Source organism: Seriola lalandi, unplaced genomic scaffold (assembly GCF_002814215.2).
Source record: "Seriola lalandi dorsalis isolate HSWRI2012SDOR001 ecotype SW California unplaced genomic scaffold, Sedor1 jcf7180002054408, whole genome shotgun sequence".
Classification (NCBI taxonomy): Eukaryota; Metazoa; Chordata; class Actinopteri; order Carangiformes; family Carangidae; genus Seriola; species Seriola lalandi.
In genome coordinates this window covers 497,331-513,838 of record NW_019524961.1, presented here as the reverse complement: position 1 = coordinate 513,838, position 16,508 = coordinate 497,331, and the positions used below count along the sequence as shown (strand labels likewise).

Sequence of the window (16,508 nt, the reverse complement as noted above, 5' to 3'; positions counted from 1 at the left end):
CAACCGTAAGAAGGGGATTCCCTGCCATCTTCCTTCCCCTCCTCAGAGTCTCTCTCTTTCTTCTTTCGGTGGTGTTTGTGTCCTCGGTGGCGATGCCTTCGCTTGCTCTCTCTTCCAAGAGGAACATGGACGCCTACGTACACTGCTCTGTGGCCTGGGGAACAGAAAGGTGAAATTCAGACACTTCCCCTTTACAACATCTTGAAAATTGAGGAAAAAAGAAAGCAGGAAAAGGATGTTGTTAAAATGTTATATTAGGTAAAGGTAAATTAGCATAAAAGAAGATATAGTTACCACTTCAGGTGCATCATCAGTATTATAATACAAAGTAGCTCAGAATACCACAAATAAGGTGGCAATAAGAAAAAAATCTTTTTTTTTTTTTTTTAGTTATTTGTTTTGACACAACTACATTTTCTCCAATTCTGCACCCACAAAGAAATAAATATATTATATAGAACATCTGTAACAGGTTGGGTAGATATTGACAACATTCTACTCAAACACATGTTACTGGAGGTCTCTTGGTGATTTCTGGTTCTGTAAGCAGCTAAATTAATGAATGTCAAAGCAAGTAATAAATAAAATTATTTCCAGAAGCCATACAATAATAGAAATGGAGTACCAAATGCAATAGATTCAATGAAACTTCTCCACTGTTAAAGTGAATTTCCAGGAATAGTCATTTACAACTAAAGTAAAACAGATATACCAACGTTTAAGACAGAAGACAAAGAACGTCTTTCCATTCCTTTTGAATGCTCGACATAACCTACTTGAAGGAAACCAGAGAACAGTATTTTACCATTTTCACTCTTCTGTTTTCACCTCAATGTTTTATCTACTTCCCCTCATTATTGTCAGCGCCATGCAGGAACCATATTATGAGATGCAAACGCCCTATTTTTGCCCTAGATTCACTGCCAATAGTCATTTTTCACAGGCAAGTTATCGCTCTTTGATTTGAAAGAGGACCCAGGAGGATTGAAGCCAAGATGCAGCACTCAGAGGAAGGCGTAAGCAACATACACATGTGCTGAACAGATGGAGGAAAACAGAGGTTGAGAAAGATGGGAAGAGGAAGAGGGAGAAAAGACATAGGAGATGAAAGAGGATGGAGAGACAAAACCTGACAGCTTAGCTGGACAGAAAGCAGAGGGCTCCAGGGGTGTCACAAAAGGAAATAATGGGATAAATGGAGACATTATTGAATGGAGGATGTGAAGTATGGTGGACTCAAATAAAGAGAGGAGTAAGCTGGTCAGGGGGTGCAAATAGCTAACACCTGAGGGAGATATCGTGGTTGTAATAATGTTTGTAGTACTACTGCATTCTCTACAAGTGACCGGCACCAACACTTCAGGTGTTATGCTAACTAGCAAGTGTTTCCACCTAATGCTGCAGGATTAGGATCCTACATTTCCATCAATTGAAAAAAAGCACATAGTCCCCAGAAAAGTCTTTCCATCTGAATGACTTACTTTCCAAGTCTTCCTTTTCATAGTTTGTGTGATGGGTGAAGCTGGTCTTTCCATGGTCAACGATCGCCTCTTCATCTAGACCCTGAGATTGATGATGAGAGAGAGAAAGAGAGGGATTGCAACAAAATATTTGTTAATACTATTTTTTATATGCAAATTGAATTTTGTAATTCCAAATTTCACCTAGATTATTTTTCTAATGCATGTTACTTTATATGTCAGACTTTCACTTTCTTTTTTTTTTCTTTTTTTCAAAAAGTCAAATATTAGAATGAACCATATCTACACACTGGACACTACCACCTTAAGATTTGGTCTTGGGGAGACACAAATGGCTGAGAAAGATCAGGAAAGAAAACACATTAAAAGCATAACTGAATTGCATCTGATAATAACAGACACAACTGAATTCTCATCACTGTAACAGAGCCCAATGTTGACTAAACTGTATTAAAATTAAGCTTTAGTCCATTTTTTAAGAAATTGTATGGACTGTCATCACAAAGGAATATATATCAAAGTTTGTTGTGTCAGTTGAGGACAACTTGCTCCCTCCATTACCTGTTGATGAGAGATGTAGTGAGTCTGTGAATGACCCATGTGGGGAACCAAAAGGGTAGTAAGAAGAACCCTTTATCAGACTGCAGCATTTCCCATTGCCTGGCTGTGATTACACTAGTGCGAACACAACATGGAGGCCCTTACATTTGATCAAAAGTGAGTCCTGTTTGGTTTTTCATTTTTAGAATTACCCCATACCAAATCACTCCGTAGCTCTGGGGTTAAACCCCAGACATATAACAAACAAAACAAAAAAGGATTTTAGTTATGCACATGGCCAATACTGGCGGCCTTTTTCCTCAATATTTATTGATGGCAGTCAAGAGAAATAGCTTAGACCATGGTACAGACAAAAATGCATGAAGTGTAGTTAACGATTAGACATTTGAAATATAGTACAGAACAAAATTACCCACTCTCACAGACAAGTTCAATTTGGCAAACAATGTGATAACTTCATAGCTCTAGCACACTGACTGCTGATGGTTGTCTTTAATAACCTCAGGTAATTAAGGCAGCAAGGTATCATTGGCTCACAGGGGGTTTATCTATGTGCTATTTTCCTAAAACTAATTAGTCTGTATTGTAAACTATATTTATTGTATTTATTAAGTTCAAGCAATAAAGGTAGAGTTTCATAGCAACGTCAAGAGGCTGGCTCATGAAAAAAAGAGGTTATGACCTTAGTGAAAATAATAAGCCTAATATCAATGTCATGGAAACATGAAGAGATAGAAGGATCAAATTAGAGGAGACATAAAGCTGTCAGAATACATAGCAGCAAAGTGCACATTATTAATATTCTTTATTAAATTATAGTGCCCTAAAACCATAATTACTATACCCTAACACACATTATACAATTGGTATACTCACTCATCCACTGGCCCCAAACCATAACTTTAACCATCGGCAGTACATGCTTAACTCTTTCGGGCAATGGTCGGCACTTCCAGAGGTAATACGACCAATCTATTCAACCACCTATAAAGAAAGCATCTGCACGATAATGGTAATACTAACTTGAGTGTTTCACTCAAGTTGAGTGTTTCACTCAAGTTAGTGAGTGTTTCACTCAAGTTAGTACAACCCCACTCAGCTGTATCACATGAGGTCCTGAAACTTAAACAGTTATCATTGACTGAAGCAGTTGAGGAGTTTGTATTGTAAAATTTGTACGTTGAACATGACCGCCTCAGTCACTTCCTAAAGATATGGTTCTGTTCAAAGCTGTGGTATGTGGAATTTAATGATGTAGATGATCATTTTGAAAATAGTGTCTTTAGTGAAATATTATATTTTAAATGTTGCAAATAGATGATACAAAAAGTCCACATGCTGATTCGAGTGTGGACATGTTCGACAGAAAAATTGGGAACAAAGATTGCACTTCAGATTGTAATTGTGTGTGAAAAAGATTGTGAAATTATTTTTTGGGAAGATCACCCACCCACCTGAAGTAATCCCAACACTAACCTTTCAATTAGAACATCCCCAGAAAAGTGAAAAAAACTTTTAAGTTTGACACTCAAAGTGGTTCTCACAAAGAAGAAGTGTTAGGCAACACATACAGCCACACAATCCTCGTTCTACTATAATTGTGGGGACCTGTCATTGACATAATGCGTTCCCTAGACCTTATACCCAGACCTTAACCATCACAACTGCATACCTAACCCTAAGACACTAACCCTAACCCTATTCCTAACCTAGACCTAAGTCTTAACCCTCAAACAGCCATTTAAACTTGTGGGTTCCGGCATTTTCGTCCCTACATAACTGTTGGACCCCACAAGAGCAGTAGGTTCCTGTTTTCGGACCCAACAAATATAGTAAAACAAGCCCACACACACACACACACACACACACACACACACACATCTACAACCATAAACTTCCTCAACCCAACCCGGTTTGTTCCAATCACCAACCTTGTTATTAGTGGTGTCCTGACTCCCTGCCCTTAAGTGCCAGGACATGTAAGGCAGCCACAGAGACACTGTCTCCAATTACTGTTGCATGTGTAGCCAAAGCAGAAGTAAATGTGCTGGAAGAAGTCCCTGTGAGTCTACCACCATAATACAGCAACTGATACTGAACCACAAAAATAATGACACACACACACACAGAAACAGACCCCCCACACACACACACACACACACAGGATAGGCTCTATGATAAATGTGTATTTCAATAACAATAATAATAATGAACTATTTATTCAGCACTTTTCTTAGTGTTTTACAAAAAGAAATTAGCCAAAAGAACATGTGCACAGAAAAGTAAAAACAATAAAAATGAATAAGATCAAATAAATAGCAATATAATAAGTATAAATAAAACATTATTTATATTTTTATAACTATTTCAAATAAGCATGATGTACTGTGACCGCAAAGGAAAGGCTTATTTTAGACACACATTCATATAGAGTCTATAAATACCACAGGGGACAGTGAGCTAATGCTGGCTGACTGCCAGGCTAATAAAAACTAGCTGAATAAGGAATATATAGCAGTAAGTTTGTGACAATTGAATGACCACTGATGGGGATCATATCTTAAATATATTTTAGTCCTGTATTATAACTTAGGGCTGGTTGCATTTATGAATCTAAAAATTAAATTCTGTTTACAGTAGCTCTTATTTCACCTGAGCCCACAATATTTACGCTTCATTGAGTATTTTATATGGACATTCAGTCTCTTAATAAAGCATACCTTATAATCAGACAGCATTTTCACGAATACAAATCTGCTGTTCTCCTGCTTCGTGGACAAACACTTTGATGCAACACAATCCCCAATTGGAGGATCCTTTCAATCCCTTCAACCAATCACAGAGAGGCAATGCTACCAAGCAGGAGAGAGTGGAAACAAAAGGTGACGATGTTAGCCACATGCTGAAAGGATACTTGATACGTGGATGATCTCAGGGCCTCTGGTGTCTTAGCCCCAACATGCCAGTCACCTCCAGTGACCACACTGAAGTTTCATTCTGATGGAAAGCACGTACTCTATGTCCATCGACTGCTCTCCCCGTTTCATTACTAGCGTACTACTCTGAATATGTCTTCAATGACATTCAGATTTCCACACATATATTACCATAATCATTCTCCTGTTAGAACCCTGAAGAACGTACAATGAAAGATACCATCTGTGATTGTGTTTGTGTGTGCACTTGTTAGCCTGTGTGTGTGTGTGCGTTCCACAGTTGCTCGTGGATTTGCATGATAATGAGCCGTGTTGTTCTCTGACAGTGCCTTGATGAGGAGCGGTAATAATTCTGCTGCAGAGAGGGAGAAGAGCAGCAAGAAATTAATCTCTCCAGTAACTGGAGTTCTTCCCCTCACAGCAGACAGAAGGAGAGTAAACCTGACTAAGGTTGACTAAAACTGGACTGGTTCCTGGTGGTCATTTGTGACAGAGAAACACTAGGAACTGTCTAGGGTTTCAGGTCTGATCAGCTCCAATCACACCAGGCCAGAAAACTATATTTTGGTCCATCAGTCAAACTGGCTAATTTCCCAGTCAGCAAGAATCACATGAACCAATGTTTACAAGCAGGGCACACAAAGCTGGTGTGAAACTATTCCTGCTTCATGAGTATCGTCTTATTCTTAAGCTTCTTAAAATACCACTACCACAAATCTGTTAATTTTACTGTATAAACACCTGTTTATGTGCAAACATCCTTTATCATGTAGTCTATGCATACTGTTATCATGCCTGTTTAGTGAAGCATATGCACGTGTTTAAGTATGTTGTGCTCTCGAGCCCACGTTGCTTGGTACAATTTAAGAACGCATGATGCAACCTGTCACATAGCTTTGTCCAAAATAAACCCACAGTCTGTCAGCCCAGTCTGTCACCCCCCGAGTCCCCAGGCCAGGGAGGAGATCGGCCATTATGCCCACAAAGCACAGCTGTGGTTGGGCCACAAGAGCAGTGCCAGTAGGGAGGGCTATGATGGCAGAAGAATTGCCAGCTGAGTAAGAAAAGCTGCCATATAGTGACATCAATGGAGGGCTGTTGACAGAAGGCAGATGTGTCTCTGGCTGCATCTTCTACACAGACTGTATGTGCCTAGCCGTGTGTTCTTCCATGTGAGGATCCAGGGAGATCGTGGTTCACTAGGGACGATCATTATGATTCTATAATGCTTGCTTTAAATATGCCATAAAACCTGTCTGACACTATTGAATGATAAACAACGCTGCAGGTCAAATTATCTAAGTAGATCTTGATCAATAGAACAGTAACTAGACTTTACAATGAATACCACACAGCGATAAAGATACAAAGATAGATGAAAAGAAATTTTCGTGAACTTAATCGTAACCATGGTATAAGATTAATCCAGAAAACCCTGACATGCCAGGAAATTGTGTGCTTACGCTTTAGTACACAGAAACATTACTCATCAGACATGCCACGTTCTGCCCAACCACTGACAAAACAGATGTCTAGCACAGTGTGGAATTCTGATCACATGCCTCCCCAGAGTCACCAGGGAATACAACGTCACCTCTAACGTGAGTTTAGAAGAACTGAAAGCTGCTGGAGGATACTATAAGCCCTGCCTGGCCATGCTCAAAACAGTTTAGAAGGGAAAAATGTGAGTAGAGTGGGTTCCAAATGACTATCGAAGAGAGGTAGGCTACACCAGCAGGCAACCTGCTAAGTGCCAACACCATCAAACCACAACAAGTGACTCTTTATCAAGTCTCATCTTTCTATTCTCCAGTTCTGCCCCTTCATTTTCTATTCAACAAACTATTGAATTATGAGATTTTTACAATCACCCTAACATAGTTGCTCTCAACCAGATCAGCAATCAACTACCAATATGATGATGATACCAAGTAGGCCAAAATAACCCCAGTTTCTCTTAGCTACATAGTTATACTGCATCAACAGTCTATCTTTTGAGTATGAAACACTCACCACAGATGTGAAATGTTGCTGTAAACATAACATAATTACTTATAGTTTGCACAGTGGGCAGAAGCAGTCGTCAGCTTGGATTTATGGCAGTTACAATAGACCAGTTTAACACAGCAGTGTCAAGACATCCAGATTAATTTCTCAAACAACTCCTGCACTATGCTGCAAGGCTCGTTTACATCATCGAGTATATACTATAATGTCTATATCACTAGGGTTTCACCACCAAAACAAACAGTGACAAATTGCCAAAATGAACTGTGATACTCGGCGATAAAAATATATCTATATATAATGTATCAGCAATCTTAGTTCAATATTTCTTGCAGCTGGCTAATACTGGTGACAAAGCAGCATTTCTATAAGCACTAGTTCAAGAGAAAGCCTTCCACAATAATTAATACTGCTGCTAATAAAAATAGACAGACTTATATGATTTTTAGATTTTATAAAAGTGAACACATCATGAACATATCAATTAGAAAAAAACAAATACAAACTGTTTCTAGGCTGTATCTACGAGGGATAAAAGGCAAGTTCAATAATTACTGTAAGTGTGTCTGCATATGAGAATTTTCTCTGGCTTTTTACAGCAGCTTAGGTGGTAAAATCACAATTGTGTGGGGTTTTATGCAGCGGTGGGGATTTACAGTTCACATGAACTTTTAAGTAAGAGTAAACACAAGGCTTACCATGTGTCCATTTTCTAATCTAGTGTGTTCACACAGGAAAACACTGTGTGAATTCTCCACTGAACTTTATATATAAGGATTTCCCAACTATAACATGAAGATTGTGATATGAGGCAAGTTAGATAGTCTTGTTGGAAAATTCTGTTCATGTATGTATCCTGAGCTGTCATCAAGATATGAAGATGACATTTTCAAGTGATGGATGAAAATATACTTTAACCTTACTTTATACCTTAACTGTGTCTAAATCTTTGGAGACCTGACCAGTTTGTGTCCTCTGAAACAAAAGTTGCCACATGACGCACACTTTACACACAGGATATGAAACCTACTAAAGCTGGAATTTTGCTTGGCTGAAGATAGCAGTAAACATCCTCAGTAGGGAACATAACATCAACACATAGTTCAACTTCTATTGCATTTGTTAAGGCATGTGTTTCTGGTCCTGGATATGATTACAATATTGTTATGTTTACAATACCTGTTGGTAAAGGGTGTCCACCATTTGCCTTTTCACAAATTCAAGTCATTTGCTTGTTTGGAAAATATTTTTCATACACTGCTGTACTTGGTTTCAAAAGTCATGTATTACATTTTGGATACATTAAGTAAATTTATTATTCACTGACAAGATGTGTGTTACCCTCACTTCTGTATGTTTGTGTGGGAGTGATTTAGCCACACAGCAGCCAAACATCTCTTCAGCCAACCAGACAGTGAATGAAACAGCCAGCCACCCAACATGCCAACAGGCCCGGTTCTCTCTAATCTCAGCTCCTTGCCAGCCTCGCTTTACTGGGACCTGGTCCAATCGATAGAGACTGACGTAAGAGAGGTGTTACATAGTGAGAGACCTGTCCCTTGAGATTACTGAATATCTCACTGTCTCACACTGCCAAATGCGCAATTACAAACACACTACAGATGAGAATATTGACATATATTTACTGCCAATTAATGTTAAATTATGTAACCAATTAAATTATGTCTGAAAACAGAAAGATATAGGGAACAGACTACTAAGAGATTATCGATGACTGCTAACCAAGTGATGTACATTATACTGCATATGTATATGCAGTATATATAATTTAGTCTTTTCAGAAAGATAGCAACATCCATTGATAATTAGTAAGTGCTAGGTAACTAATGTAAACACAGAGTTAATCATTATATAATTTGATCAGCCACTTATATTTCGCTGACTTTGCTAACCATTCAATTATTTACTGCCCTGGAGCCTCACCATGTTTGAACAAAGCACTAAAAAGGCAGTCAGAAGCCTGTGTTCTGCATGTAACGTCTCCTCAGTGAATAGTTAGATCTTTTAGTTTAAACAACCGGGAAGATATTTCTGAAACACTGAAAAACAATCAATCATAGTCTCCACTGAATGTAATCAACACTCCCAAACACGCACAGACTTTGCAGGCATACACTCATTAACAGGAAGATGGAAACCATGCCCCCTCTCTGCCTCACAAATATTTTCCTCTTTCTACATATGAATACCTGATTTTAATAGTCTGTGCTTCCTCGTTGCTCCCACTGTGGGCATACTCATTTTTATGCTTTGTGCTTTTGATTAGACTGAATGGAAAGAAGCATTTCATTTCATTTCACTTTAGTCAATAAACACCATCTCTATTGACAGCATGCATCTTGTTTGGATTCATCTACCTTAGCAGACTCATTTTTCACCCTCCTCATCTCTCTCCTCTCTTCCTTCCTGTTCTCCTTGTCCCGCTCCTTCAAGCAGCCATAACTGTCTCAGTTGGTTTCCTCTCATTCCTGCTCCTTGAGGCGATTCAAGAGTAGAGAGGAAATGTTTCCATTTTAAGAGGCATGTCCAATCAGGCAACAGCTTGTCACTCTTTCTTTCACCGTATCCCCCTCATCCTCAAACCTCTGCTGTTTTTCCTTTTGGTCAGATGTACTTACCACCTGCCCCATTCATTAGCACAGACCACTACTCTACTCTACCGTAAATGAAGACAAGAGGACAAACCAATATATACATAAACACACCAATAACATAGCACACACAGAGCCACTAGATCCAATTCAAGTGCACACCACGACAGTTAGGAACACATTAAGACACACACACACACAGGACCAGACGTACCGTAAGCACATGCTCCCCTTCGCTCTGTTCATCCATTTAGACTAAAACATCCGCAATGCATAGGCAGCAGGGACCTTCTTCTTTCTGACTGCTATCTGTTTTACAATGTGTGTGTGAGCTAACCGCTAACAGAAATGCTGTCGCACTCGTCTATTACCTCTTCCTCCGCTCATCTCTTTATACAGAGAGAGCAGGAGAGAGAGGGAGCGAGCTGCTTCAGAATGCACAGTGCTCTGCTCTACCCTGTCAGCCCGCTCTTTGCTCAGCAGCCAATCCCACCATGCCACCATGAATATTTTATTCGCCCAGCCAAGAGCTTAAAAACACACACATACATAAACACCACACAGAGGACATACACACACATTTGGAGGGCACAGAAGTACTCACCCGCTGAGGTATTCAGGTCACAAATGAAGAGCCACCCCCAACACAGATAAATAGAAACAAGCACACATGTGGGCTCGGCATTCCTCAGAGGGTGCAATGAATTGAAAAAGGACAGATAGCTGTGTATTTATTAAGATTCCAATTTCCTGTGTGCCTTTGACATTCACAGTTCTTGTCATAGCCTCAAGGTTGGACATGTCTTTCAACACCCTGTAATTTTTACTAAGAACTATTGGTCATTTGTTTCCTTTACACAACAAGAACAGTTTCCATGAGTACAGCAAACAGAACATAGTCCTGAAACCTAAGAGGTAAATAAAGAGTCTATTTATTAATTCAAAGAAATATTGTGGACCCCAGCTCTGTCCAAAGATAACCTGTAACGTAACATACGTAACAGCACCAGACTGCTCCAAATAGACCAACCACAAAATATAAAGGCAAAGGTCAAACCAAACCTAAATTAAAGTACCCATCGTAATGAGGAATATAAAATGTGCATTAATTTAAATAGAAAGAGTGACATTTAAGGTGAAACTTACTGATCTTAGATATTTTGTGAGATCTTAGATCTTTTGCAAACTGATCAAAAAGCAAGACCATATGTACTACAATCATGCAGCAAAACTATACTTAGTTATACTAGAAAACTGACATTCAGCAAGCAAGGATTTGCACAACAATTTGAAGCTTTAACTTTATACTGGGGCAGCAACTAACAATTATTTTGATCAATTTATCCAACATTAATCTTCTAGATTAATCACTTAAATGTATTCAATTCAACTCAAGAAATTTTATTAGTCCCTGGGGACAAATAGTAAAATGCCAAGAAATAATAAAAAAGGCCCATCACAAGTTCTCAAAGCCCATGATGATTTCTTGAAATTGCTTTAAACAGTCAAATCACCCAAAATATTCAGTTAATTTTAAAGTAAGGCAAGAGAGAAAAGCTGGAACTATCAAAAGTTTGGCTTTTTTCCCCCTGAATTAATCACTTAAATGAATAATTACCAAAATAATTAGATTTTCTGTCAGATGACATGTTAGCTAATCTAATAATTGTTTCAACTCTTATATATACAACTTTTTACAGTAGTGTGCATTGGTATAATCATATAATTAGATTGCAGCAAAAGCAGCCTAAGATCCGTATCTTCATGGCCAGCACACGGTACAAGCTGTTCCTTAAGTCAAATGCCCTGGTGCTGTATACAAACTGCTAGTTCAGTGGATGTAATGTGTCAAGAGAAGAAGAAAAAAGCAAAGCCATGTAATATTGTTACTGGAAAACTCAACGCAGTCTGTGGAAAATTAGAATCAAATACAAATTCTGCCAGTGGCAAACATTTTATTAAAAATGTATCTTTATCTTCATGGGTCCTTGCGGTTGGCTACTATCTGCCTATATTAAAATATGTAAAGCAGAGTAAAGCAATTTAAATGACAATGGAATTGCTCTGCACTATGAGATATAACCCTTTGATGGTTTTCTATGACATTTGGTATTAGAATCCTATAGTATTTTGTTGATCTGTTGTAGTTAGTAGCTGGCGGTGGAATTTGAACAGTTTCTGTTTTTTGATTAACTTATTAATCATTTAGTCTATCAAACACCAAAAAAACAAAAGCAAAAGCAAAAAACAGTTTAATCAATTATCAAAATTGTTGTCTCAGATCCATTTTTTTTCTTTAATGAAGCTTAGCAAAAGTTCAGTCAGGAAGACTATCTTCTCACACATGCCCTCTAAGTCACAAGCACGTTTCCCGCTATCTCTAAGCCCCACCCGGTCAGTCTCATCTTCATCTAATCACAACCTGACGCAGTGGCTTTTAGCCAATCACTCGTAAGCATCGCAATGAATTTGTGACCCACCTCCACCCGTTCATGACATCAACCATGGATGCTTGACTATCTCAAATCAAACCATCCGATCAGAAGTTTCCCACTTATGAGGATAATCCCATTCTCAAGTTCCATTCCTTGTCACCACCACCACTTGTTTCTTGGCTCTGGGGGAAGTTTCCTCTATTACGAAGCACCTTACTCCTATGGGTCATTCCCCATGGTGATATACTTCTTGCCTGGAGTCTAAGCGCCAAAGTCTATTCCTTCTGTTCACCATAAATTCCATTTTACTTCAAATTTCTCATACTCTTATGTTCCTCTTATTAGTCTCTCCTGATTGAAATAAATTAATCAACAAACTGTTTCAGCTCTAAACTAAACAACAGTGTTCAAGAGAGTAAGGCCAGGTTATGCTAAAACATATCTGGTTTGCACAACGTGTCAATCAACCACAATTGAAACCAAAAGTGTTCATAGCTGCTCTGACCGGTCACACTCTAAGGCATGGTGAATGTTACATTTTCAGACAGTCTCTCTTAGAAGTCATTCATTGTGTGTTCAGATGTGAAAAGTGACAGAATAGCTGTGTAAAGAATAACTGACTAAAACTTTTATTCAAATGCTGCTTCTCATAAGATAAGGCAGACAGATTTTCTTTGACATAGGGTTGCATTCACACCATTTGCTCCAGTGTTTACTGTGTTCCTCAGACAGAGCCTTGGGGAACTTCTTTTCAATCTCTCAGATCCATTATCCATCCCAGTTTACATCACCACCCCCCACAAAACCAAGCTCCCATTTTATGCAACCATCAAGACAACACTTAGCAGTGTAATGGGGTTAATAAGTTTTTTTCTTAAGTTCTCCTGTAATTGAATGGGCTTTCAGGTTCTCTCTGTAGAAATGGTAGACAAAGCAGAATACTATTTAGAATAGTACAATCCTGGGTCCTTTGATCTGTGCTTCTGTCTTTTAATTTCATAAAATTATCTCCAATGGCATTGTTTTGTACATACACAAGCTTCAGAAAGAGTTTGAGTCACAGTAAAGGGCTCAAATCAAAGACCTCCCAGTAATTATCTGGTGGTTATAAAAGTAGGCTTGTGATCAAATGTTGCTGTTTTGAATCTTGTGACTAGCTGGAGAAAAAGTGGGTGGCTAAAGGAAATGAACACTGTGCCCTACCTCCACAGCAACTGCTGATGGGCAACACAATAAAGGCAAGTCTGTTACCTCCAGTGGAAAGCTGTAGCTTTACAGGGCAGCTCCCAATTATAAATGTATTGAAATATGTGAATGTGAGGCACAGAGAATTTAGAAATGATTGGCAAATGTATGGCCTTCCTGTGGATAAGCTAAAATATCTCAAACAGAAATACAGCTTTATCTTTGAGTCAAAAACAAACTACAGGACAATTCATATTTTATGTAGTGAGCCTAATCACTGCCTGCAAAAAGCACTTAAAAGCTTGTGGCCTGTTGTACTGTTTAATCACATCCAACTTTCTTTAAGTACAACACATTCTACAGAAGACTGGGTAGAATATTAACAAACAGGCTTGCTGTCTATGTATTAGCTTATGGCTGGGTACTCTAGGAATTAATTATTTCTTTTATCATATTATCATAATAGCATTGCTGAACAGAACAGAGCACCATCAGACTGGCACAGATGTTCATTCTGTGTAATTACCCATTCATAGCAATGCTGTACAGTGATTTAACTTTATAAAACACTCACTAACCCTGGCAATAAGTGCTGAGCCAATAATAGACCAGGTCAGAGAGCCCACACTGGGTGGACTAAAACCCTCTTTCAGTAGTGGGACCGCAGGACGCATAAATGCCTTTCCTCCTGGCGAGCTGGCAAACACCTGCCGTAAAATTCAATGAAAGCTTATACTGTAGAACCAGACAGTGTCAATGGCAGAAAGTTAGGCAAACTATGACACATGGACCAAATGCAAAGACAGGGAATCCTTTAACGAAAAGCTGGTGATTCATGTTAAGTCATTACAGTGAGTCATGGTCTGTGAGAGTTCTGAATGTGATTATTACTTGACAACTTTTAGTTGCCATTTTTGAATAAAATATAACCTCAAGACATGCAAGCCCCTGGTATAGCACTTTTTGGTATGTGGGCTAAGTTAGACAAATTCACTAAACTTGGCTCTACTAGACAATAATGCATTTAAGCTAAATGCATTATTTTTTTTTGTAGATCCCCACCCTTTCCACAGCCAACCCATCTTTCCAGTAAGTTAGAAACCAGACACATTAGATTATGGTACCAGTACTCTCTGGCCACAAAGCACTCATCATACGGGTTAAATATGCAAAACATAGCCACAAAAAAATACTCATTACAATTATTCTGTTACAAAATTGTATTAAACTTATCTCTAACAATCAGACTAACACAGGTCACTTAAACATAAAGTCAAAGCCCTGTAAGTAGCCCTCTATAAATACTTCAAACACAGCCTGAGATGATCATCTGTGGCCTAAAAGCATCAGAACAACCATTCAATTACATCACATGAAATTAGTTCACTCTTGGTATGACTCTAAAACTTGGTTTTAAATGAACAGCAATGATTCACTTTCCTAGCAACAGCGCTGGTCAACCAGCAAGCCTGAAAATAACAAGAGTTCCCTGTTGTAACCACATTCACGTTTTTTAAACATGCACAAACTAGCTGAATGTCCGACTCAAAGCTGAACAATGCTATGTTCTTTGGAATGTGTATTTTGATGGGTGAACATATAATAAGCCTTTATTAGGGTATGAGATTTAATTAGGCATCAAGCAGTTGGATTACTGCCTGGAGGGTCCTGTGTCACAGTTCACACATTGACTTTCATGCCTAGGGATGAAATGGGCAGCTACCCAACAACTCCTTTTCACAAATAGCGGGGGGGTCAAGTTTCCCCAGATGCATGCACATGTTCATACATGCACACACATGCATACCTAGGTACACACACACACACACACACACACACACACACACACACACACACACACACACACACACAAACCTAGTAGTGGACAGCCTTATAACAGCATTGATGTCAGAAAGTCAGCGTGCATTTTAAACTTGACTCTGCCACCAGTTTCTTTTTTGGGCTTGCTAACACTGATGAGTGTGTGATGCTCATCTTCCCATCTGTGAATGTAAAGTTACACCCAACAGACAGGATGTGGGTCTCCACTGTCAGCCACAACTCAGTTAAAACATCACATAGACCAGAGTCTGGTAGATGTAACCTACTGTAACTCATGTCTCAGATACTCTGAAAAATAAAATTTCTCTTTCAGTTCCATGTGCATCATTCCTGTCAAGCCGCACAAGCTTTCACAGTATAATTAGCAGCATTTCCTGACTTGGAAATGTCATACATGAAAGCAGACCTATTTTGGGCACATTTGACATGCAAATAAGCCTTTTATTTCAGTAAATGTACCAGCAGCTCTTATCAACTGCGTAGTTGGAACACGACGGTTGAACTTGCAGATAAAAATGCTATAAATCTATGTAACGCTACTATTAGTCAGTTACAGGCATTAGAAACAATTGCCAGACCTACTCAGGCAACTCCAAAGACTTTTCTATCTACTCATGTGTACGTTTTAGTTCATTAAAGTAAGTGGACACACAGTTGACCAGTCTAGCCAGCTAACGGGACATCTTTTAATCTCACCACGGTTAAGAACGGTTAAGAACGGTTGCAACTTCACTGTAAGGTCTTGACTGCTCGTGCCTGGCTAATTCATTGTCACTTGCTTTCTGAAAAAAAAAAATGACGGTGACTTAACTAACCAAGTGAAAACTGAGAAACAATTTCCCTACTAAATGTATCTTTGAATGAACGTTTTCGCTGACTTTAACAAGAGATCCCCAACACAACTTGTACCCATGCCACGTGTCAGAAGTAGAAAGCCGGCTAACAATAGCAGCCGCCGGATGGTGCCTCACTGGATCTGAGTCCCAAGCATCCCTAGTACTTCTACGGCTGCTTGCCAAACAAGGGGCAAACACGGACAAAGAGCCACACACAAATAATGGTGGGCTAGCGGTTAACTGTGTCGGGCGGGGACTTACTGTTCTCAGAAGGGGTCTCATTTGTTCCGAAGGTTCGTCCATTTCACCTGCCGCCGAGTTTCTGTCCACCGTTAGCTCTTTCTTTGCCGGTTGACGTGTGTATGAGACCGAGCCGGGTGACACTTGTCAGAACTGTGTGGACTGACTGTGCTTTCCCTAACGACGCGGTGAGGACACGCCCATAAAATGACTGACAGTGATTGATTGCCAATACGCTTTCAATACCCGGCATTCTTAGCCAATCAAATCTAAGAACGTAACGCTAAGGGCGGGATATATGCGTTTGTCGCCTCAAAGTGTTAAGCGGGCTTTTCGTGTTAAGAGTGTTGTTTTAACCTCTGTGACCCTGCTG

At 39.2% G+C, this 16,508-nt stretch overlaps 1 protein-coding gene across 6 annotated transcripts in view; it reads right to left on the bottom strand.

Annotated features, from left to right (window-relative positions):
- The window catches only part of LOC111657630 (sodium bicarbonate cotransporter 3-like), a 41,105-nt gene extending 24,822 nt beyond the window's left edge, over positions 1-16,283 (bottom strand). For 5 of the 6 annotated variants that reach the window (XM_023409889.1, XM_087175008.1, XM_023409895.1 and 2 more), the window contains exons 1-3: positions 16,157-16,283; positions 1,482-1,563; positions 5-154 (exon numbers count right to left, since the gene is read on the bottom strand). In XM_023409889.1, coding sequence (XP_023265657.1) covers positions 5-154; positions 1,482-1,563; positions 16,157-16,198 — 274 coding nt within the window. In that variant the 5' untranslated portion in view covers positions 16,199-16,283. Of the gene's footprint in view, positions 1-4; positions 155-1,481; positions 1,564-9,811; positions 9,977-16,156 lie in introns of those variants that run through there. The other variant, XM_087175007.1, reaches the window with a different exon arrangement.
- Between the last annotated feature and the right edge of the window lie 225 nt (positions 16,284-16,508).